This window comes from Haliaeetus leucocephalus, unplaced genomic scaffold, assembly GCF_000737465.1.
Source record: "Haliaeetus leucocephalus isolate CR32 unplaced genomic scaffold, Haliaeetus_leucocephalus-4.0 Scaffold763, whole genome shotgun sequence".
NCBI lineage: Eukaryota > Metazoa > Chordata > Aves > Accipitriformes > Accipitridae > Haliaeetus > Haliaeetus leucocephalus.
The window spans coordinates 2,004,188-2,029,901 of record NW_010973199.1 but is presented as its reverse complement, the minus strand read 5'-3'; the positions used below and the strand labels follow the sequence as shown (position 1 = coordinate 2,029,901).

The window sequence follows — 25,714 nt, the reverse complement described above, 5'->3', positions numbered from 1 at the left end:
CTATCAGTATTTCTGCTTAATACCTGATCTCCAGAGGTCTATGACATTATTTGCTGGTTAAACTGAACAAAAAATTGACAGATCTGACCTACTGAAGGTAGAGATGGATAAGATTTATGGAATTTCCTTACCTGTTGCTCTGCCAGAATAAAGACACATAGTAAAGTGCATTGCATGTATCTTCTGTGACCTAATAAGCTCCTATAAGGAGACATATCTCTGGTCTTCTTTCACCTCAGTGTTCAAATCTTCCAAGCAGTCATTTCTTGTTGTATTTTCCTCTCTAAATCATTGTTTAACTGCTGTACATATTTAGCTCTCTAAATCTTTCCTGACAGTGATTTCTCCAGACCACAATAATTTCTGTTGTTCACCTTTGAAATGTTGCTCTAATTTGTCAATATAGTAAGAAAAAATATGGGTGAAAAATTATACAAAAGTTTGACATAAACTGCTGTCTCTTTCCTCTGTGTTGTGATCTTGTCATGAAAGCGTACTGAAATCACACTGTCCGTTTCTATAGGTTTACCACATAGCACACTTATATCTAATTTGCTGTCCTTACTGGATAGTAATTGCTGTTATCACTCTTCCCTTTTTTTCTGTCCTAGAGCTGGGTAATTTCTTTTCTTGAGTCTCTGGTGCCATCCCAGTTGCTAGTGGTCTTTGTAGGCGGTTAGATGCTCAGAGAGTTTCAGTGATTAAGCATCATCTGGAATGATTTATTTGACTCTGTTTACATTTTCCAAGTATTCCTGAATCTGTATTTTATCAACAGCTGTTGTTACATGATCTCAATTGTCTTCTAATTGCCTAGCCTTCCCTTTTCTTTCCATTTCTTGTTAAAGGCAATATTAAAAAAGGACTTCAATCCCCTGGCTATTTTTAAGTCACATTTAATTTTATCGGCTTTTTATTTATTTTTTTAGCTCTCTTTCTCTCTAATCTAGTTTTCAAGTTACCTTACTTTCTTTTGGAAAGCATTGTATGACTCCGAGTCATTTCTGAGAGTCAAACTGTATAGCTATCCCTTCCAATTCTCTACTTTTTCCACTTGAAATCTTTTTTGAGGATCTCACAGATTTGAAAGCTGGAAGCAGTGATGTTGTTTGGAAGGAATATGCTCCTTGCTCTACTTTTCATGTGTGAAGGTCCACCTGCTTATCTTTCAATGTCATCTCCAGCTCAAGGGCTTTCCCTTCTTCACCTTGGCAACCACTGCTCCAGCCAATACTCTCTTTTTATTTCACCTTTTACTTACTGTTTCTCAGTACTCTCTGTCTCCAGCATGGGCTTTTGGGCTATCACCATCACAGACATGTTGGCAAGGGTAAAGGTAATAATGATGCTATTGCAATTAATGTAGCTCCAAAACAGATGTGAGGGCTTTGCAGGAATTTAAGTACCAGATACTATTACTACCTATCCTAGTTGTACAATATTTTGACCCAAGCCAAAGAACACTTGCCTTCAGCGTACCTTCCCATTGACTTTGTCTATGAATTGCTGTCTGTCAGTAAACCTATGACTGTTAAAAAAAAAAAGGCTTTAAGAACAACTTCATTTGTGAGATTGTCAGACACAAGGCACATCAACAGCGGAAAATGCAGTAAGTTTTCAAATCACATGCAGTAATACAGATGTAAACCAACCATTTGAGTAATGTGGAAGGTTTAAGGTAACCAAGAGACTTTTCATGAGAAAGGATCTCCTAGAGGAGGAAGTCCTTTTTCATTTGTTTAGGGAAAGAAAAATAACTGGTTTATCTGACGCAGAGACAAGCCAGGGAAAGGACCAGCCATTGCATAAAGTAGAGCTTGTGGAGTCCTGTCATGCTGCTAGTTCAGAGACAAATTCTTGTGACAAGAAGAGGCCCAGACAGTTCAGTGAATAACATTTCTTGATGAAATGATAAACATGTTACAGTAATAACCTCACAGTATCTCTGAATGCTGTGGGATATTGAATCTGCTTTTCTGCTTAGCAGAGATAAATCTATTTTCAGAAAGGTACTCTTTAAGGAAAAAAAATTACTCATGTCAAAGCAGTCAGTAACTTTAATTTCTAAGCTCTGCCATTTGACTAGCTGAAGGATCATGGTGACATTCCTCCCATTGATGTTGGGACCATAATATTATCATTTTTATTATTACTTATCAGAGAAGTAAACCAAAAATAATCCTCTGGTTTCCAAGATGTGTGGATTTTAATTCACTCCCTCTCTCTTTACTGCTATTTCTATGTCACCATTTCCATCTTCTCTCTGTTCTGCTTATTTGAATCGACCTTGCCCAGAAAATACAGATCAAATCTTTCAGAATGGTCCTGTGACATTCACCCTTGCCAGCCAGCTGCCACTCAGCAAGTGAGTGGTAACAGCTGGAATTTCAGCACTGGGCTCGTCTGATAGCCACAATCCCTATGAACTCCCATACCTCTAAAAGACAGGCAGCATCTTTGGCTTGTGCCCCTTCCTAAGCCATCATATGAACAGTAAGGCTGAAAGGAAATGAAAGCAAGTGCTTCCAGACTCCTTTCACATGTTCCAAATACATGAGGCTCCCACACGATTTCCAGAGCTGGCAGCCCCTTACAGCATAACCCCTGGCAATGACAAGCATTCCCAGCCACATCGAATGACCTTACTGTATTAACCCATAAGTGCAACTTTCTAGGGACATCACAGAGCAGTGAGATCAGAAAGGATGTTAAAAGTACCTGAGGATACCAGTGAGGAGTAGCTATTTTCTGGCTGGTTCACAGCTACCATTGTGTTTGCTTATTAAAAGTCTGGGACTCCAAATCTTTGCTAGTGATAGGCCCCATGAACTGCAGTATTCCTCAAATGCCATGCTTACAAATTTGTCTCAAGAGCACAGAAACTATCTACACAGAATTACTCACAAGTAAACAAGCACCATTATTTTTAAGTCAATACAGAGGGTCTTCAAGTGATCTGTCTCATTTCCTGCCTGTGGCAAATCTGATTTTGTTGCTTCATTCTGCAGTGATTTTGGCACACGACTTGTAGGTCAAATGCCCTAAAACTGATATTTCCTGAATTTTTCTAATGTTTTCTGCTAAAGCCTGTTGACAGCTCGGCCCAAGCAGTTACCATCAGATAATAAAGCACTCTGGATAGAGAATACCTGAATGAATCTCTTGCAGGTACTTAGCGGATCAGGTAGGCTATCAAACTGTGTAATTCAAAAGCTATTTTTACCTTAATGGATCTGTTTTAAATGCACACAGCCAAGGTCAGCACATTAAGATGAATTTCTAATGTTCATGGAAGGAGAAAATATTTTTGGAATTTAACTTTTCCCTTAAGACAACAGAAGCTACAGTTTCTCTTTATTAACTAATACAGGAATATTTGAAAGGATACAAGGATATTCATTTCCCATCCGACCAGGATGCCCAAAGAAAGATTTCGTATGTTGTAAGAAAACAACACATGTATTAGCTGACAAAGCACAAAGTTTTTTGTACTTGGCGTGTGATTCCAGTGATTACTTGGCCTGACACTTTGCATATACACTTTTGTAAATTCCAGCTTCATACCAAACATAAATCACCCACAGAAACCTCTGCAGATCCTCTTACAGCAGCACATGAGAAAGGAACCGTACTGGGTCAAACCAATGGTCTATCTTTGACAGTGGTCAGTAACAAATGCCTCAGGAAAGAGCATGATAAACAGCAGATATTCTGCCTGGGCATCTTAAGAGATGGTCTTAGACTAAGCTATTATGGGGAATAAAGGTTTTTTGGCAAGACATATACTGCAGTTTGTTTCACCTCCATTAATGACTTCAAACACCAGTTTTGAGGACAGAACCTAGCAGAAAACGAAAATAACAATGTCCACTTTGCCTTCTTGAGACCAGATCCTTATGGAGAACAAATTCACACATACACAGGAAAGATCACTACCTAAGCTCTACCTAATTGTGCAAACAAAGTTTCTTTTCATAAAGCCCCAATCTGTTCTTCTTATATATATTTCAAGCAATTATTTATTTGGAATACCATAACTGTACTATCTTCATCACAGAGTGGACATTTACTTGTTTCAATACAATTACTGTGACCAGTAAGTTAATGTAAGCTCATAACAGAGATGCCATCATTACACAGATTTATGAGAAGAGCACTAAACATAAAATTGAGGTAATTGCCTGTGTGCTGCCAGGCTATTTTGCCAGTTAATATAAATAATATCATTCTCAGCATGAGCCACCAGAAGGACATCATCCTTAAAACTAATTCCTCACCTGCCACTGTCAGAAATTTTCTCTATAAACTTGATGAAGAATGTGTTGCTAAGTGTTACTGACTATCATATATAACCAAGGAAAGGTGGTTACCTCGAGTACCCCAAACAATCTGTTGTTTTGGTATGTTACCACATAAAATTGATTTAATGCTGCAATTTTCCCTTTCTCTCTGGAGCACAGGCTGCTAATTTATTAGTCACGTATATTGAAATTTCTCCTTTTTCCATTCATGTATAAATTTCCATAAGCAAACTGAGCAGATAGTATTTTGTTTGGTTTATTTTTAAAACTTGGAAAAATAAATCACATATGAAGTTCTGCTACTCATGCTATTGAAATGGGTCCTACAAAGCAAGCAGAAGTTAAAAGTCATATAGAGGATCTGAGATAGAAAATGTCAGTATGAGGGAAAAAAGACATATGTATTTTCTTGTTTTATGCCTGCAAATAAAAAGTTAAACAGAAATACCAAGAAGGGTGAAGTAGAAGGGTTTTTCTTTTTTTTCTTAGTAAACAATGCAATAGTTGATTTGAATGGCTGCTACAGTATATATTTGAATTTTTATTCAAATTTAATCTCTTAACTTCTTCATTTTTTTTTTAATTTTTCAACAAAAAAAATGAACTGCATGTCTGAGACAGTGGGTCTGGAGATTTTTGACTGCCAACACTTGCACAAGAGCAAAAGCAGCTCCCTCAGCACTCAGGAATGCTCTTCTGTGATCGATCTCCTCTTCACCCACCAGGCTCACTGTTTATCAGAGGTCTTTATGAGTCATTCAAATCTCACCATAAAGTGTAAACATTGTTGTAACTGAACAAAAGGGATTTAAAAGCCTATCATACACCAGTGCAACTGAGTTTTCTGAAATACAGAGTGATGGTCTCAGCAGGATCACTGTCATGCTCTCATTTGCGGTGGGGCCTGTATGTTAGCCTGTACAGATGAACCCAGGACTTGTCTCACATACTTTTTAAAAGCAGTAAATAATATTGAGGCATACTCCAGGTATAGCTGAGAAAGATCTCAAAGAGCTGAAAAACTAATGAGTATGATGGCAAATTACTCCCTGCTTGATTGCTCTGCAGCCAATTCTAGAGTGCTGCAAAGTACTTTAAAAACCAACAGCTTTTAGGAGAATAACTAAAGAATAATGAATAGGCTCTGTTAAAGTTAGGGATTCCCAAAGCAAATTTTGTTTGTTCCAACAAAGTTCATGGTACTAGAAAAGGTCTGATATTATTATCTTACAGGGAATGGACTAAGACAGCAACATTAATAATACTCCTTCCCTTGTAAAAGAAAGTTGCGGAGGGACCGTGATTTTTGCAACCAATCCTATCTTCCCATGGCCCTGCACACACCAGAAACCTCCCAGGCAAAGTGAATAATAATCAAACAAGATGTTGATAGCCTTTTCAAGGATAGCTCCTATGCTACTCTTGAATATATCCAATAAATGCAGAAAATTTCAAGGCAACTAACTTTCTGATAACTAGTATGTCTGCTCAAGACAGTGGAGAAGATGTGGTGAAAAAAACATTAAGCATGGGAGTTTGTATCTCATTATTCCATACCATCCTTTACAATATTATGTTTGGTTATAAACAAGCGCACTTTCTGTGTGTTTGGGGAAATGGAATGTTCCCTGCCTGAAAAGACATTTCAGGTGCAAAGAAGCTGAGACTTTATCTATCTGAAAGTCAAGCAGCAGAGATAGATTTCAGGTGATGAATGCCTTCCAGCCAATTAATCTTTTAAACAGTCCTCTGGCTCAGGACCCTTCAGGCCACAATACTGCAGTAGTAAGTTAGTATTGCTCACATGGTGGTTCCAGGCTGAAAGAGATGTGTCTTCTGTCCTCAGCCCCCTGCTGAAATAGCAGTGGTACCAACATTACCATGCCCTGAGAATTTTGCCTTCTATCCATCGATCTTTCAAGAATGTAGTCTATGACACAGGACTAATTTTCAAATATTCTTCCTATTCTTTTCCAACCTTGTATTTGCTACTGATCGTTAAGATCAAAGCACAAACTAAGCAGTAGCTGGTCTCCTAATCTCATGATAAATCATCAAGGTTTTGATCAGGCTCCCTACAGGACAATTTTAGCAACAACTTCTGGAGAAAGGAAATATTTGTTCAATTTTTTTTTTTTTTTTAGTAATAGGGTCAGGTTTTTATATTGCACCGTACAGAACATGAATAATCTTGACCCACGAATCCCATTTCTTTTGGCTCAGTGTGTATATCTTGAAATGGCTTGGGTGACTGAGCTAACAGGGAAACAATAAATTCAAATGATACAACTGGTATCACCTTGCTAAGTTGATGGCAAGAATGTACGACAGCATAACTGAATGCATAGTACACAGTAAGAGCACCTTTGCATGAACAGTGTGTTGAACAGAGGACAAGACAGCTCAGACAGTACGGCTGTAGCTTAACCACAAGGCCATACCCTAAGGCAACTGCAAAATGCCAGCACAAGGGCCTGAGGAGCCTGCCAATGAGGCAAATGCGCCTGATGCAAAAGCGTGTTGTTTCTGGGGCTTATGGCCAAACTAAAGGAAAGAAGTAAAATGAGAAATTCAATGCAATATATGAAGAAACACCCCAATTTCATTATCCTGCTGTTAGGGGATGAAGAAAAACTGTCAGCCTCTTATAAAATACAGGGTTTAAGGGTTTTGGAGGCTTTTTAAATAATGACAGCATAATTTTAAAAAATTGAACTTTTGGTGTCTAATTTCTTCATTAAGACTTGAGAGACACATTGATAAATGAGGCTGCAAACTGCTGTGCATGGGGAAGAGTAAGTTACATAGATGAGATAACAGCTAGCACTTTCCATGGTTATTATCATCCTGAAAAGAAACGCTTGAGCTTGGAGCTTCTGTAGAGTAACAATACAATTGACAGATTATACGTTCAGAAATATCCCAGAAAAGACACAAGAAACATACCCCTCCTCCACTTTCCTGGGAGAGAACTGCAATGCTACCGACCGCTTCTAAGGATTTTCGGAGCCTGTCTGTTTGCTGCACGCTCAAACAGAAGCGAAGCACTTGTTTGTTGAACTCACCGACCCCATTCTCCCACTTGCTTCACTAAAGAGACCATGCAAACTTGCTGCAATTTGTCTGTAGGTTTCCTCCCCTGACAGTCTTACTTCCTCGCCTTTCACAGGCAGTTCTCTTACTCTCACTCCACGTTGCTCTCCTCTCTCAGAGGCCATCAGAGAGCTCCTGGCAAATACAGAGATTTCAGCTCCCACCAGTGTACTCTGTTCATGCCTCACAGATACTCCAAGAAAACCTTAGAAACAAGCTGGACAGTTAAAAAGGTTCAAGAAAAACTGGTTGCAACAACCCCCCAGTTTCTGGCTCATAATCAGGAAAGGAGTGCCCAGCGGGGCTGTAGAGGACCACTGTCAATTTGGGGAGGAAACGTTTCCTTCACTGAGTCAAGCATTGGCATAAGAGCAATATCAGCAGTAGTTAGCAGAGAAGGACTTTTCCCCATGAACCTTCTTTCCCATCCCCGAGCAAAAGCTTATCCAGATAAACCCCAAGCTACCACTGGTATTAATGTAAAGAACTGAAACAAAAAATATATATATTTATGATGGTCTTGTTAAACAAGGTAAGGATAAAGTTAACTCGGTATCTCACAGAATGACTGGTGGCACTGAGGTTTACAAAAGTCAATGCTGTAAGCTTTACAACTCAAAATCTTGCTAAAAAGATAATCAGGTTTATTTGCCAAGACCTATTTTTCATCCCTCCATGTAGGCTGGCATTCCCAATACTTTCATTCTGCATTAATACCATTTCATATCAGCTGTTGCATTATTTTGCCCCTGGCGGGGACTGGTTGCCAGAATTGCCTTTTTTTTCCCCCCTTTTCAAAACATTGGCTTACTCTAGTTCTCAGATTTCCCTGCTAGTGTTCATGGAGTAAAGCACTGCTTAGCAGGAGGGAAAAGGCAGACACAGCGTCTCAGGGGTAATGCTGACAACAGGAAATAAAAATCAATTTTACAATTTACACAGTATTAGCAACCCCACTGCCTTCTCAGTCCTGCAGTAAGACACACGGTGTAGAAGGTCCCAGCTGGGAGATTGAGTGCCCAGCCTGCTCCCATACTCATGTCTGCAGCTATGCCTAGCAAGTACAGCACAGACGTGCTAGTCAGTGTTGGGGATACCTCAACCAGCACAGCCAGCCTCACTTCTCTTTCTCTGCTTCTCAAGCCAACAAACCACGAGCTGTCTAGCGCTTGAGCATTTTTACTCAGTTTTCTAGTTCAAATTACATTCAATGTGAACACACAGTACAAATAGGTGAAAAGGGCTGTTGTCATTTAAGTCCTATATATTAATCTCCTGTAGGGAGATTAATAATAAACAATTAGGGAGCATTATAAACACCTACATAACTACATGTGCAAAATGCAACTGAAAACTGTTAACCGTATGCATGTACCTGATCCTCTGTTTTGCAAACATGCAATAATTGGCAAGTATCTGCAGATGTGCTGACAGTGCTACTCAGGTATGTTCTGACTGTCTTACTGAAAGAAAGGTTTTAATGAAATAAATGTCAAGATGATTTCTTGGATGACTGCTTACACTAGGATTTGATCTCTTGTTTATACTTGCTTAATAGCCATAAATTATGGCATATGTTTCAGAAGCATGTAATTACACTTGTCATTCCGGGTGTTAGATTCGTAAGTACTGCAGACAAACTGTGCAATGAGAGATGGCCAGTTCAGCCATCATTTATGGCAAGTTAAATCGTTTTCCAAAAAAACACATGTAGCACTGTAAAATGATCAAAGATACATGGAAGTAATGTTACTTTTGGTTTTACAAGTTTTTACCAGCAGCAGAATTTTACTAACTTTGCATTTCTACTTGATAATCCTTTGCTTAAAAATACATTAAATATTGTTTAGCTTTTCTAGGACAAGTCTGTAGCAGCATTTTGCAATTTGCAGTATTACTATCAAGGTTTGTTTACTTGCTTCTTAGAGAGAATTTTCAAGTCACTTGTATAGATCATCAGGCACACCAAAGTGCTACCCTGGCCTGTGTGATGAAAAGACCAAAGTATTCCTTTCACTTTTTTCTAAGGTAGCAATAAATGTTTCTTAATTTACACCATTCTGGAATGCTTTCCAGCAGTAACCAAAGGAGCAGGAAACTTTCACATACCATTTGGCACTAAATTTCCATGAGTCACTTAATGCCCTTAAAACAGCTTCAGACACTCTCATTGCTACGGATGGAAATTAAGCCTATGCCCACGAGAGAACACTTGGCCCAGGATACTGAGATCTCCCTCCTGCAAAGCCCATGTTCAGCTGCCGCAGGCTTTCCTGGCACAAAGGACAACCTGCCACTGTAGGCAGGGTGGATGGTTTTTAACATGTTGGCGTAGGGTGGGCTGCTCCAGCATATCAAAGAACACACATGGCTGGTTTTTGTAAACCAAAGCAAAGTCCCTATTTGATACATTGCCAGATAAAATTTGATGCTAATAGTAGCATATGCACAAGCTGGTTTGAGGCATAGGACAACTCTACTTCTCCAAAAGTACAGCCACTTTGATCTAGTGGTATTGCATTTCTCATGTCCTCAGGCACCCAGGTGCACTGCCCAGGGGTAGCAGCTGGGGCTGCGGAGCACTGCTTGCTTACAGGTCTCAGGCTCCTGCCATCACTTTCTGTTCTCCTTGGCATGTGGTACAGTGCAGGCAGTGCAGAATTCAGCTCTTATAAAGTGGGAATAAATATGTATATGACGTTTCTTAACAATTTTTTCCCCTTAAACTTTTCAACAGAAGCTTTTAGTAAAATCAGTGACATTCATATATATTGACATCTAACTCCATAACTCAAATTTTTTTCAGTCAGTGGATCTGAAAAGTATCCCAATTAAAGTCATAACTACTGTATTCTTTCATTATGACTTGCAGAAAATGTTGGTTGTATGCTGCCCTTGCCTTCTCCAGCCCTCCCCACATCCTGAACCTTCAGTTAAGAAATGTCACAGACTTAACTGTTTAGAGAGACTTGTATGTTAGATTTGAAAAAAAAAAAAAAAAAGCTTCCGTCATTGTACAATTATTTTTGTTTGTCCATTTGACATTATTTTTATGGTTCATTTTCTGTTTAGGTTTTAGGGAGGCGCCTGGAGCACTGCTGCAAATAGGAGCTGTAGAGTAAAATACAACATTATTTATTATTATGATATCATTCTGCCTAAATAACTATAGTATCCACAATATTCACAATAGCCTGAAGAAAGAAAGAATGACAAATATCACTGTCAATAGCTGCTGTGGGAGTGTCCTCCAATTTTCTATATTCAAAACAAAAATCTCTACAATCCTTCTATAAAGCCCTATGTGTAAAACAAATCAAAAGTAATTACCAGCCTGTACGTCAAGGACAGAAACCATCTATATTTTATGAAAGCATGTAAATAAGACAGTTCACGGCAAGGGTTTTGCACTGCAGAGATATCAGCCCTAGATACTGAAGGACCTGCTTAGTATTTAGACACTTCAGAAGTGAGATGGTCAGTACTGTATAGCAATAGGTGGTTAGAAACTCCTAGTCTTTGGAAGTCACTAGGTCTTCGTCTACGATTGATGAACACACATAGGCACTTCCAGAAGTCCACTTGCACTTCAGACTCACAGAGGATGATTCAGCCATCCATATGAATACAAGGGTCTGTCCTTGAGATCTATGTTAAACTAGGCAGCTGAAGATGGGAGTGAGACAAATCTTGTGTTACCGTTCTGGCCAAGGCTATCAGACTCCATCTTAAAGAAAAAAGGCTTGGAAATCCATGGCTAAAGCATCTAAACGCATGTTTCAGTATTCAAATGTGCTTAACTGTTAGGTCTCCCCATGGCATTCAGCAGGACTTCTTTAAAGGCTTTCCATTGGTTCTGGTCTCTGTCACCACTTATCTGTCATTTTTTTGTAATTTATCCTCTCAATGCATATGTTCCAAAAAGAAAAAATGAGGCTGTAGTAGCTGCCTGTATTATACTTAACAGCCTGGAGGTTAGAGTACTCAGCTGGGAACAACTAACCATTGAGTTATAGGGGTTTTGGTCATAAAAGTGTCTCCTGCTGAATCTGTTCACGTTTTCATAAACAATTAAGCTTCCATTGGACCCGCCTGAGAGTAGTTCACTGGGTAGTCCAGTATTTAGCAAGAAACAGGGGTAGGTAAGTTCAAATCATTGCTCTAATGAATTTTTAATGAATTCTAGCATAGATGAAATAAAACGTTCCCATTGTGAAAGCTTATCAGCAGTGAATAGACAGCATCTGGCAACAGCAGCGTTAACTTGCGTACAGCTGTTCAGAGGGAGAAGAGTGGGAAGGAGTTTTCAAAGAAGCAGATGCACAATTACAGGCCAGTTTTGACAAAGAGTTCTGAGATTAGAGCTCCCCAGGGAAAATCCTGCACACACAAGACTGGTGGGATAAGACCCGTTCTGGCAGAAAGAAAAGTCACAGGGTAGAAGTTCAGGATCGCTCAGTTACACAGTGTGCCCTGGCATCCCAGTGAAGGAGTACACTTCTGCAAAGCTTTCATCCTCTGTGAAGAGAACTCTTAATTTTACTATAAAGCAGTTTTGTCTGTTGTTGTGGGGACTGGAGTTGAGCTGTCCCATCTCCTGAACTATATTTGACTCCCTGCTCTGAATCCACAAGGAAGAATTTGCCTGAGAGCCTTGTGTAAGTCATGAGTAAAGATGCTGTGATAAGAAGAGGGTCACCACCACTTAATGAATGGTACCCGAGACTGGCATTTCAAACTTATCACTTTTTTAAAAAATTGTGAAATTTCCAAAATAGAAATATTCTGTTTCATGTGGAATAGAAGTTAGCATTTAACACAAACCAAAACATTTTGCAGAGCTTTCCTCAACAAAATAAAACAAAACAAAAAAACCCCAACCAAATAAAGAAGCCTCAAATCCCAATTCAGCATGACCATTTTCGTTCAGATTAAAATGAATGTTTATTTTCAGTTCAGCTGTCAAACTGACTAATTATTTGCACAGCCTTGCTCACAATATTGCATTCATGCTTCGGGTATATTAAAAACAACTGAAAAGGAGAAAATTTAAAATTAGGAATCACCTTTTCTAAAAGGTGTGGAAGGCCCTCTTAGCTCCTGATCTACTCCTGGTAAATAGATGAGACAGTTATTTGCCACACAGCTGCCAGAAGTTGCACTATTCATAGGGATTTTTACTCAAGCTAGAGATAAGCAAACAAATTTTTAATGAAATCAGTATGAAGAATGAAACGCAGGAAAAAAAGGTTCCTGAGACACCAAGAAACAAAGTGGAATAATAGTCAGTCAGTCAGCAAGTCTTTTACAAAACTGATTTGACTGTCACTCTTCTCAAGCATTTAAGAACAAAAAAAATCCACTCAGCTAAGTAGAATATACATCTGCACACACCTGTCTTAATTTTCTTTTACCCTACACTACTTAATTTTGTGCTTTGTCATAATAATGGCAGACATTCATTTTTCCCAATCACTCTAATATAGATTGCCGAGATGAGTTTTAACAATTTTAATTTTCCTGGCTAATAATCCAGATATTTTTTCCTGACTCTGTGGCTCTCTTTCTTTGACTGTCATGGTTTCCTAAGGGGGATGTACAGCCTCTGATTGGAGGTCGGGCAGGCTTCACCACTTGCTCTGGAGACTGATGACTTGCATATTTAAATCATACAGTGAGTTGGATAATCCCCTTTCATAGCAAAACCCAGGGGAGGGAACTATGTAAGAAGATACAAGGAATCCCTCATTAAGAACTAGCTATCTGAGGTACTTATATGCCCCCACCCCTCACTCTTATATCTGATTATCGAGGAGCCTTTATATTCACAAATCCCTTCAGGCACAGAAGTGCTATAACCAGGGAAGTAGGGGCAGAGGACCCTGGACTTCAGTCCTCTGGAGCTGCTGGTCACCCAGCTCCACGGGCATCAGCCCTCAGGCTGAGGATTCACTTCTGCGTGACTTGCCCAAGGTCACAGAGAAAATCTGTGGTGAAGCAAGACGAAGGATGTAAGGCTTCAGCGGGCACTACCACACAGCAAGGGCAGTCTGTCACACTCAGACAAAGCTTTGCAGCTTGCCATTGAGCCGAGTGATTATGTGACCCATCCCAAAAATACTCCGCGTTTTCATTGCTTTTTACATCTTTACTCTCATTTTCTCCTGCATGCCAGAATCAAACATTATTTGATGCGTACACAAAGATGCAATAAAATAAGTACAACTTGAATGGTGAATCTTCATTCCTGAAGCACAAGTCCTTTGCTATTCAGCCTAAAAATAGCAATAAGGAGAGAAAAAAAGAAAAACACAAGCTTTGAAACTTGGCAGGAACGGCAGGAAATCATACCTTGAGTCACAGGGCACTTGCAGCAACTGTTCCAATTGCAAGCTTTTCACGCTCCCTTATACAGCTCTGCTACCCTCCATTCATATTCCAGTCCCCAAGACTAGCCCTAGAGATATTATTCTTTCTCTGCAGTACATCTTGTCTCAAATACTTTACATATCCAGTTTCCAAAATGCTGTTCAGTTGGTACTGGAGATGTGAACTAGCTCACAGATGATGAGTTTTTGCTGTTCAGAAGATATTTGGCAAAAGAGTTCCCAGTGGGCTGAAAAAACAGCTCTCACTGCATTTAGGTTTTGCAAGTGGAATTGTTTGTAACATGCACAAAAAAAGAAATGCTGGTTAATAAGATAGATGTTTACACTTAAACTTTCAAAGGGCATCATCAAATCCTGTCCAACAAAGAAGACAGAAACACATTATTTTTCTCTCATGTTTCATGCTTTCTAAGAGCTTTTACTTTCATTACAAACACTTCAATTCTGCCTGAAGGGAGCACAAAGAGAATCAGCCCTTTAATCCTCAGGACAATACGTGTTTTCTTCACACTTTGGAAAGTAAATATAGCAGCTGGTAACTTTTAAATCCTGTGCTTTGTTATGCAAAGGATCGCAGACAGAACCATCAAAGTTAGGAGTGAAAAACACTGGCTACTTTACCTAGATCATTTTCCTGCTGATATAAAAATGCATATTTTTATACTTCCATCCAATCTAGTTTTCAGAAAGCTTGGAAATAGGAAATTTGGCATTTTTCCTATCCTACACAACTGGATTAACCTTTAGACAACATACGACAGCGTACTTCTTGGCAACCTCTATTTTCCCACCTGAAACAGTATCCTAGCTATATATGGCCATGCTCTACTAACTCCCCTTTATCTGTAGAATTTGGGGTGTTATGTCTGTAGTTAGTCCGTATTATAAAAGCCACTCTGCAGAGGCATGCCCGTGGAGATCAGATTGCCAGCTTCCCCAAGATCAGTACTGTCCCATAGAAACAAACCATCACTCTTCCAGTTAAACATATCCATATCTCTTTGCAGATTGAGACCAAAAGAGCATCACCATGATCATATCTGAAAATGCCATGAAACAATAATTGAGGACCCACATCCACTTTTGCTACACACCTGTTGAACTCCCGTACTGGAAAAGAAAGCCTACTGACAGTAATACCAACAGGATGCAGTATTGCATGGACATAGGACACTATTTGCCTCTGGATAAATCCAGTTTTATAGTAGTATAATTCAGTGGCTTCCCTGGAATTCATTGCTCTCTCAGGGATTCTTCCTCATTTAAACAAGACTAAAAGTGACACAAAAATTAGACTCTGCTTGCCTTTTGAGTAAGCAGAATTCAACAAGCAGGTCTTATCCAGCTGGCTACAGAAGATTGTAGTCATTTATGCTACTTGTCTGCTGCTCCTGAACTCAGCAGAAGCCAGATATCTGACTCCTAGAACAAGCCGTGCCCCTGCAGCAAGCCTTCTGCAGTCTTGGGATTCCCAGGCCTTCACACTTTCAATTCAGTGTGTGATACCAGCCCTGAGAGCCTGTCTGTCTGTTTCTGTGCGACATGTTTTTGTTTGGTCCCAAACACCATAGCAATGAGCATAGTCTGAATCACCAGATTTTTTATGCTGCTCCTAATGATAAATGAGTTCCTTGTCTTGGGTTATCAAGATAAATTCTCTTCTCCCACAGCACTCTCTTGAAAGGCTGCTTGGACTATGTAGTCCACAGCCAATGAATTTATGGTAATATAATAACATAGCAAACATACATGTACAAAAGCACACATGCATCCATTACATATTCTCTCCTTTCTATTACTAGCCAGTACGTATTGTCTTCTACAGCAGTGCATTTCAACATTTCAGACCATGTTCCACTTCACTTAATAATCCTTTCACATATCATCCGAACAGTCAAGTCTTGAGACCTCCTGTGACTTCACCTGCGTTCATACAGCATACCATGGCATCACCACGGGGGATGAGTGCTACCATAATGCAATGGTGTTGCTTGACAAAATTTTACCCAGCCTGGAAGAAGATTGTAATGGTATTTTAAACATGACAGAGCCACTATCAAAGTAAAAAGCTAATCAAGTTGTTAGGAGCTTTTTGTAGAATGATACCTAAAATGGGCTATCATCCTTTTGCTACTTTTAAGTTTATAGAAGAGCCATGTGCGTAACTGTACTAGTGAAGAAGGAATAAAGATCCTGATTCTGCCTCTACAAATACTGCTACTATGCAACTAAATGCTGGAGGCACCTTCTACAAAAGAACATAAGCCAAAACTGAAAATATGAAATCACTTTTGCTCCTGTTGCACAGTCTCAAGCTATAAAAGAAACACAATAGGAAGAGAGTTCTTGCAATACCATGGCATATCTCACCATTACTATCAGAAATAATTTATTTCAGAGAAGAGTTAGAGCGAAGTATCTATCTGAAGTGCCAGACAAGAAATCCTACAGTGAGGTAAAAAGGAGAAACCTTTGTCCCTTTAGGGCTCAAGGGAAATGCTTATTGAGAGATTATTTCCTGTTATCCCCCTAGACAGGTCTCACTCTTAAATTGCCCAAACTGCAGCTCTTCCTCCTGCTGACAGACTCATCCTCACGAGCCACGGAAACTGAGACCCACTCAGAGCCTTGCTTATTCAACATGTCTGGAAAAAAAAATTGTTTGGAGACTATGGAATGAAATATTCACTTGAAAAATAATGGGAACAGTGATCAAACAGTAGCTTTTTTAACACAACAAGAGAGGGAAATAGAGCAGGGGTGAAATGGAAGAGAAAAGGAGATGGATAGGATTCCTCCCACAGGAAAGTGAGGAAGGAATTAAGAAACTGGCACCACCCTTGCAGGTGTTTAAAATCTTCTCATAAACATGTACAGAGCCACCTATGACTTCCATGCAAGGCTTCCAAAGCCTTCCAGTGAGAAGAGGTTCTGTCTGGTAGAGTGCAAGCATGGATCAACCCATCATCTTTCTGTAAACGTGAAAGATGCATCAACACCCATAGACCTGATCCAGTCCCCCCTGAAAGCATTTTACTCTCTCTATTGAGGACACAGGCAGCCAAGGGCAAACAGCCTCCTAATTTAAGGCCTCACTTAAATGCTTAATTGTCCTGTCAGAAGGATAGGGGACATAATATCTTGCTTCTCTGATCTGGGAGCATATGGAAATCCCAGCCCAGAGGATGATTTTGCTCTTGGCTATTTAGTTCATTCATGTGGAATTAGTGTCCTTCAGTAAGACTTTTGTTTGGATGACTATTTTTCGCTGATAAATGCTAGCAAACACAAGGATATACATTTAAGCACTCTAAACCAGTTTAATCCTAAAAGCACAATGTGCTTTAGGGAAAATAATGAGGATGGAAATACACAAACCGACAAAATCTACCAATTGGCTGTAACACACAATAGTGCCTGGTTTCTGATGACAGTCAGAAAGCAGGACTATTCATATTGCACAGCTGTCACTGTACTGAAACAATTATCCACCAGCGAAAAAAAAAGTCTTAATTTAGTTCTCATCATGGCTAATAAAACTAACATTGCTGTACTAAAACACTGAAACAGCACCAATGATCCTTGCAGTGTCTTGGCTTCCCTTCAGCGTGACATAGGAGCAGAGGAGCTCTGTCCTGAGAAATCAGCAGCAATGTCTATGCTGGTAAATCACATCATTTCAGAGCGCATCCCTCAGCAACAGCTCAGCTGACTCCACCGCTAGACTGTCAGGACAGTCCATAACTCAGCCGTGACCTGTGCCAGCCAAGTCTCCCAATTTCCAGACAGGCTTCAGGAGTCAGCATGGGTCAGGAATCATTCCCTGCCAGCAATTTGCATGCAGCCCCATGATTTGGGGGAATAAAGGAGTTTATGACATGGATGTGGATTGTCAGAGTCAGCTGGCCTTGATGCCAGAGAACTATGCCAGATACATTTTGTTTACTAGCAGAGACGTAAAAAGTGCCTCCTACTAACACAAGATCTTTAAAAAAGCCCACTGCACAGTTCGTGCTTCTGTGCGTATGTGAGCTCTTGTTGAACTCCTAGATTCCTCTCAGCTTTTCGGTCTTCTCAGTCATGAAATTATGACTGATATCTATATTAATATAGGCACTACTCAACAAGTAACTCAGGGCCATCTGTCACATACAAACAACCCTAGTACAGTGGTAGAGACTCAGCAAAAGTTCAGCCATGAAAGGGCAAAATAATTCTCTCCACATATGCAGTTTCCTTCATGTGAGGGAAAGATGTGTATATATATATACATAGTCCCAACTGCCCTCGGGAAAGTGGAAAGACAATCAGACCACTGGTGTTTAATAGCTACACTCTCTTTGCAAGATGCTCACATACTGCGGTTACGGAATGACAAAAAAAACCTCAAGCTTCAGCGTGCCTACAAAAACAGGGGAGACATCTCAAACCATTTAACAAACATTAAAGAAGCTTCCAACTGTTCCTGTGAAATGGTTAAATACAAGCAAATCAAAATGACAGAAGAGAAGAACAAAAAGGTCAAGAGATGCGTCTCAAGCTTTGTAGCAAACCAATGACAAACATGGAAAAAATACAGAGAAACAGACTGCCCCTCTGCTCTAACCACGAGTTATAGCTCCATCCAGGAATTGGAGAAAACTAAAAATATTAAATCTTCAGAGGAATATTTAAAGAACTAATATACTGTAAAATACGAAATGAATGCATCAAGTTGCTTTTGTACTCCCCTGCCTCAAGCAGCTTAGCACAAATAAAATTTGATGCTGATCAGTCCTAGCAGTTTTCACAGAGTCTGAAAACCTATTATTTCCTCTGGCTGCAACTAAAAAATTTCCCAACTGTTTCATTATTGATACTTGCAAAGTATCTGTTGTACCTATAATTTTATCTTTGTGTTGACCTGGCCATGGTAGTGACAGAAGAATCATGGTTGAATTAAAAGGGGGTTTTGCATAATCGGGTATCTACTATCATGGAAATATAAAGAGATACAAATGTTGTTTCTATGTAAAAGAAGCTGAATTATGAAAAAAAACCCACAAGAAATGGAATGATTATAATGGTATTTTCCAGCCAATAACAAGACAAGATGCTCAGGCACTAAGCAGATATGTGCTTGTAATAAGCTACAAAAAACACTGTAAAATTAAATGGGATGTATTGGCAACGGGTTCCTTTTATAATTAAAAATGATTCAGAAAGTGAAAATATTATCTAGAACAAAACTAAAACAAATCTGTTCATCTTAAGAGCTGATTTCAAAATGTTTCAGTCGTCTTCTCCCTGCTAACAACAATTTTTCTTCACACTTCACACAAGATTTCCCACATATGTTTTAACCACCCAAAAAAAAAAAAATCATCCTATTTCAGATTTCAAATGCCATGCAGCAGAAAATGTTATTGACAAATGTAGCGTTACACAGTGAACAGAAAATTGATATATTTTAATCAGTGCAGCACTTTTTTTTTTAATTAATGCAAATATGTTGGGTAAAATTCTTAAGCCTGTTCTTCACTTCTTATGAAGTATATGCTAAAGATTTTCCATTATGGAAAGGCTTTGCAGTCAGACATGGAACAGACTGACTCCTGCACCCCCCTAGAGCTTCTGAAGTCAGTAACGCTTATGAGGTGCAAAAAATTCCGTAGATAGAGAGTCAGGATCGGGATCTGTGTATGGTTCAGGTTGCCTCACGAAAGTATGTATGTGCTCTCTGAAATCGTGGTACAATGTTATTACATTTTATTTACATCATATTCCCTTCCATCATGAGATGCACTCTATTGCCACAATTAAATACATAGCCCTGTATTTATTAAGTTCAGTGAGGTTAGCCTCTGTACAATGGTAATTCCCTCGTTTCTGGGAGGTCTGTCTGCTGTTTTTTGCAGGTCTGGAACACAAGGCAGCAAAAGTGCTGAATGGCAGCCAAACATAAAAAGACCTGCAACCAAGCCTAAAAAAAAAAAAGCATCATCCAGGTACAGCCCTGGTAGCTGTGCAAGGCTACCAGCCAAAAATATATGCTAAAACCCAAAATGAGGCAAGGAAAAAAAATCAAAGCAAATAAACAAAATGCTGAGGGGACTAATATATTCACTTCTAAATTTACTGAAAGAAAGTGTCCCTTGCATTTTGGAAGGTTTCACAAAGTTGAAAGAGTTACTCCATAATGTAGCCCGTTTGTACTTATACTTCTGAAGAGGTAAATGTATATGAAATGTATAAGGCAAATGTGCATGAAGTGAATATTAGTCCCTCTAGACAGCAGCTATTAAAGTGGATTAAAGTGGTGCAACAAGAAGGGAATTTGACCAAAAAGAAGAAATAAGTCATTTAGTCTTGGGAAAAGAGGAGAAAACAGAAGGCCAGGCAAGGCAAAAGGCAAGGCCAGGCAAGGAATAAAACTGTTGATTAATATTTTGGCTTTATACACATGGAGATAAATATATACATAAAAGCTTAAGATCACAATGCACCAAGCATACACTCCACCCGTCTCAATTCGCATGCAAACCATCATCCCTAGGCTGTTCTAGTGTGACATTGGCTAGAAGATGTGTGAAGGTGACAGATGGAGCATACCAAGGAGTTCAGAAATAGCGTGAGGTTTTTAGATGGGAGGGCACTAGCATAAACAAATGCCTCTCTTTCCAGCAGATTTTAACCACTGACATGAGTTATTCAGACATTAAACAAGTAGAAGCTTTGAATACAGGCAACATAATACATGAAGTGAGCCAAGTTACAGAGTCTTTTGTTTCCTCCAGGCCAAGTTTTGAGGGACTGGGAACAGCCCAGATGCTTATGAGCGTCACACAAAGCACCTAAAGGATACCACCTGGCCATGCCTGAGCACCCTACAGGAAGCCAAAATTTCAGTGAGACAAAGCCAAGGAAGGGTATAAGAGTAAGATTTTCACTGATCAAGTCAAGAGGAAGGTTGCCTTTGTGCTAGTGAGAGATGGCCAACTGAGACAGCCAGCGCCTCAATAGATCCTACCAGCCAAACAGAAACCAGCTTGGCAGCAGGATTTCCAGAGTAAAAAAAAAAAAAAAACCCCCAAAAAAAAAAAACCACGAACAATGCCACTTTCCATTAGCCAGAGGAATGAGCATCTCCTGGTGCATCAGAAGAAAGAAAAGAGGCTGGCTCATGCCTGTCTGTCCTATTCCTACAGTCACTGCCATGGCAAATGCTAAAAAACTGTCAAGGCCCTGAATGCACCAACAGGCTCTGCAACACCCTCCCTTCCCCAGCCATGGATTTGGCTCCATGTGTGCAAGGTCGTCTCCAATATGGCGCAGATGCATCACCCTGGATCAGCCCAGGAAAACAGCTAAGTTGTAAGGAAGAGCAATAAGAAGCCTCATCAGGACCTCTGTCCACCTTCTTTGCTCTGGCCCTTGCCCTTAGCTCCTGCTTGAGATATGCTGCTGACCTTGTACCTTGCTGACCATGACCTTGCCTTGCTGACCCCAACCTTGCATTGCTGACCTTGGACCTGTCTCACTACTATGGACTTGTCTGGCCATCACTGGGCTGTTGGCTGAACCTGGTTACACAGACGGACTTGTTTTGTTCTTCTCATTCAGGTGAAGCTAGGAGACAACTGCCCTTCTTGCCTTAATGTCCTCTCGGCTCCCATCTCCATTTCCCTTGTGAAGCAGCCCACTCCTGATGTTCTCTGATAAAAACAACTTAAAATGATGAGCCAGCAACTTCAAGTGGGGACAATCTGTCCCGAGATGCACAAAGAACTGTTTAAGTGGGAAGCTACTGTGTTACTAAGTAGCACAGTCCTTCTGTGCTGGTCTCTGAAGGTCCTCTCCTTCTTCCATCTATGTGCAGCAAGACCACCTCCAAGTTCTGAAAGCTTAATAAGCAACTGTTTTCACACAATCTTTTTGCATCAAGCACCAGAGTAATATAATGCAAAAAAAGCAGTCTCCTCACAATAATCAAGGAACAACAGGTCCACTTTCAAACAGCTGATTCCCTGAACAATTGTTTCTTGTTTGTAAAGTGCCTCTGAAAGGTCTAAAACCATCAACAGGTGAAATTAAGCCTGTCCAAATTTGGACATTAATGTTGTGGACCTGCAAGGCTAAGACCTACAGAAAATCACCTGTTAAGTGGTGGTGCACCTGGAAATTCACAAAAGGAGAAAGGACAGAGAAGAATTCAAGGTGAGCCATTTGACCAGGAGAAAGGCTATAGATCAAGGTCACTTTCTGTGGTGCCCTTCCTCCCCTCTTCTCATGAAAACACTTAGATAAAAGGATACCATGACTATCAATCAGTTTATGCTATCCACCAGATCATCAGATAGGACTATTGACCTGTATGTTTTATGTTGTAAAATCAATAACAGAAAGAAAAAAAATTGCAAGAAAAATAGCAGCATAAAAATCCAAGCTGCTGTGCATAGTATTTCTCAGGCTATCTTTGTTTGTGTATTCACATTGAGTGACATAATATATTTCTCACAATTTCATCACAGATTAAAATTTCACTGGATAACAATGTTCTCAAAAAATGTGTAGTCCCAACATTTAGGAACTTCAGAGCAGATATTAAAGCAATACTGAACTTCAAATTACAGGTTCAACTTGCTGAATTGAACTGTTAGACAGAAATATGGATGAATCACACTCATCCTGGATATAATGGAAACTAGCATTTGCATGACAGTGATCACTGACTTCAGTGAAAGTACAGGCATTTACACCAGCTGATTGCCCAGCCTTGACATATACCAAGGTACAGTAAGCACGATGTCATACCTGGAGCCTTCGTGAGCATGGACCAAGGTCCTAGTCCTCAGCTGCAAAGCTGTGGCTATGCAGCAGCTGAGAATTTCAGCCCATGTCTTTGGTCTGAATACAACCCAAACTGGATTATACTTCTGCATTTCTGGCAAATGTCTTTATTTCCTAAGCCTCTTGCCTCTAACCATTGTGAATGGTTTCTATAGTGCTTCTAACTGAGGGCCTTATCCAGAAGCTTTTACTCATGCAGAGATAACAGATCTACTTCTGAGAGGAAGGTGTAAAAACAGACTTCAGATGCAGGTCTAACATCAGATATTAAAGGGTATAATTTGTCATTTTTTACATTATTAAGAATATTTGTGCAGGATCTATAATTAAAACTAAAAGAGATGTCTCCTCCTTTTGCCAGCAGCTGTGTTACATCAATTAAATGGGTAAATAAGATCTTTCCCCAGAGGGGATATCACATGACCCTCTATTGATTAAGACTGCAGTAGAACGTTATTTGCAATCTTATTGCATAATGGAAATCAGGAGGTAGCTGTCATGGTTTCAGAAGACAAATTGCCACTATCTTAGACAATTCATAGGCCTCTTTCCTTCTTGCTGCTCTTAATTCACAGTTAATGCATGTCTTACAAGGCTTAGTTTCTTAAATCACTCTACGGCACTGTATTCAACTCAAAACTGTGTGTAAGTCATAGTCTACATGGCCCTGCATTATGATGGGTACTAAAGTGACCGTTCCATCTATCATTACTTCAGAACTATGCATTATTTAATAGGGTAACACAGCTTCAAAAAAGGATGTGAAATTAAAAATGGACACCTCCCACAGCATGTATGATTGCTCCCAGGAAAGACAGGTCTCCCACACCAGGCACGGCTCCAGAGGTGCTCTCCATATAGAACATTTTTAAGTCTTAGCTCAGCTTTGTGTACTTGATTTTCACAAGCAAAACATATGGATGGAACAAGTCCACTACTCTCAAACCTGTGCAGTAAGTGCAGCTAGGGATCAGTTTTGAGATTGTAATGAACACCTGACCACAACCCAGCAGACACACTGCTCCTCCACTGAACTATAAATCCATCATTATGCCCTTCGTGGGAGAACTAGAGGGAAGGACAAAAATCTCCATTTAAATGGCTGAAACACTCTTTGCCAATTTGACAAACCTTTGCAAAAAAAAAAGCCAATCTTTCCTTACTTCTAATCAATCTCTCAGTTATAACAATTAGAAAACAAATGCAACAGTTTTCAAAATATGTAACAGCAGTATTTAACATTACCAGAATCTCTTCCACTACAGTCAAAGAAATGGTCTTTAAGTGGTCTTTGGTGGTTGTGAAGTTGTAAGGCAAGATGAAGGATGTAAGGCAAGATTTCTGAACAGAAGGAACGAGTCTGAATAACAGTGGGTGGTAGGACAATAATAGATTCAGACAAAAGTTACAGTCGTTCTGTGTGTAGAAAAAAGTGCTCAACTTACCATCATCTGTTTGCCATTGCACAGGATTAAAAATTAAATGTCTGCTGCCTGATCTGTTCCAGCTAAGTTGATTGATTAGAATGTGTTCATCTTCCCATCTAACTTAGCAAGTTTAAAAGTGGCAGGTTTACTTTTTCATTATTTATAATGCCAAAGCTTAATAAAGTACATGGAAGGAAATGCCAGTAGAACTGTTGTCCAAAAGTAATCTCTCACAAAGTGATAAAGTCTGGAAAAAAATATCACCTTGTAAAAAATATGGAGGAGGTTAAGATTTCAAGGAAATCAAAAATATTTCAGTACACTTCATTTGGCTGGACATGCACATCAATAGCACTACATTATTACTGGCATATCTTCCTATTTAGGGAAATTATCTGGTCCTCCTACAAATGGATTTGTGTTTAAACCTTATATTTCATTCTCCTGGAAATCTGAGAAATCAATCTCAACCTAGTCTTGATGAGCATAAACACTCAATATGGAGCAAATGTGAGTAGTAAAAAAATAAGGATAAAAAACCCTAAAGAATTAAAATGTGCTTTGGTTGCTCAGAACTTCAAAAGGGGCATTTGGCACCTTAAATTAGGGTCTGCAATCATTGCTCTTTTTTTTTTCCTTTGCTTTGAAAGGGCAAGCCAGTCATTTCAGATTTCTGAATCTGTCAAAGTCCTTTCTTTTTTGAAGATAACACAATCACCTCACTTACTTCATTGTGCTTGAAATTTAAAAGAAAGATAGAAAATGTTCCTTACCTTAAAAAGTCTTAAAATATTTGCGACCATAATGGACACAGAACTTGCTGCAGCACCTATCACACCTGATATCTTGTCTGGCTTAGTGAAAATAGGTGGGTCACCATTAGCACACTTCACGTCTGAACCATCTTTTTCTATCAACGCTTGCACAAATGTTAAGGACTGCTCCAATGCATAAGTGTCCCTGGAACACGTATCAAGGATCCGGACACCTAAGGTGATATTGGCAAGAAGATCAGGGTCTTTATTAATCTGATCAATTGCATACAGCATTGCCTCTAGTCTGTGGATCCCTTTCTCCTTCTTGAGCTCCCCACAAGGCACCCCTCTATCCCCTTTTGCGTGGACGGGGAACAGTCCTCCCAAGATGATGTCCCCATCCAGTCGGATGGAGTGGGCATATTCCTGGCCATGAGTTCTTTGCATCAGGGTGAGTATCCAGTAGAATTTGGCTGTTAACAGGAAGAAACAATGGCAGGAAACTAAACGTTTTCCTTCGTATACCATTTTCTCTGAAGACGTTGTTGCTATCCAGTATCCAGATTTTCTTCTTGCTAAAGGATGAGGTTGACCATTTGAAGCTGCACTTTCTGGAGGCTACCATCAGTGCCCAGTAAGTAATACAGAACCATGCAGTAGGTAGAAAAAGGATCTCAGCAGAAGTACATAAAGCGTGTTTTACGAAAGATGTCCACTGATGTCATGGGTTGATCAGCTTTTCTGAGAGGTTTGCTCTTAATTGATGGTGTAGGGTAGTATGTCTGATCCTGATGCTAAGAGGAGGTCAGGAGCTTATGTCCTTGTATTTTGCCCTGCAGCTGAGGTACTTCTGGGAAAAAAAAAAAAAGAAAAAAAAAAAAAAAACAGGGAGAAATACCATTTAGTTCAGCAGTTTTATA

The 25,714-nt window shown here is 39.6% G+C and overlaps 1 protein-coding gene across 1 annotated transcript in view; it reads right to left on the bottom strand.

The window, feature by feature from the left end:
• The window catches only part of GRM8 (glutamate receptor, metabotropic 8), a 348,222-nt gene extending 322,900 nt beyond the window's left edge, over nt 1-25,322 (bottom strand). Inside the window, exon 1 of the mRNA XM_010581289.1 lies at nt 24,813-25,322. Within this exon, the coding sequence (XP_010579591.1) occupies nt 24,813-25,322 (510 nt within the window). The remainder of the gene's footprint in view (nt 1-24,812) is intronic.
• Between the last annotated feature and the right edge of the window lie 392 nt (nt 25,323-25,714).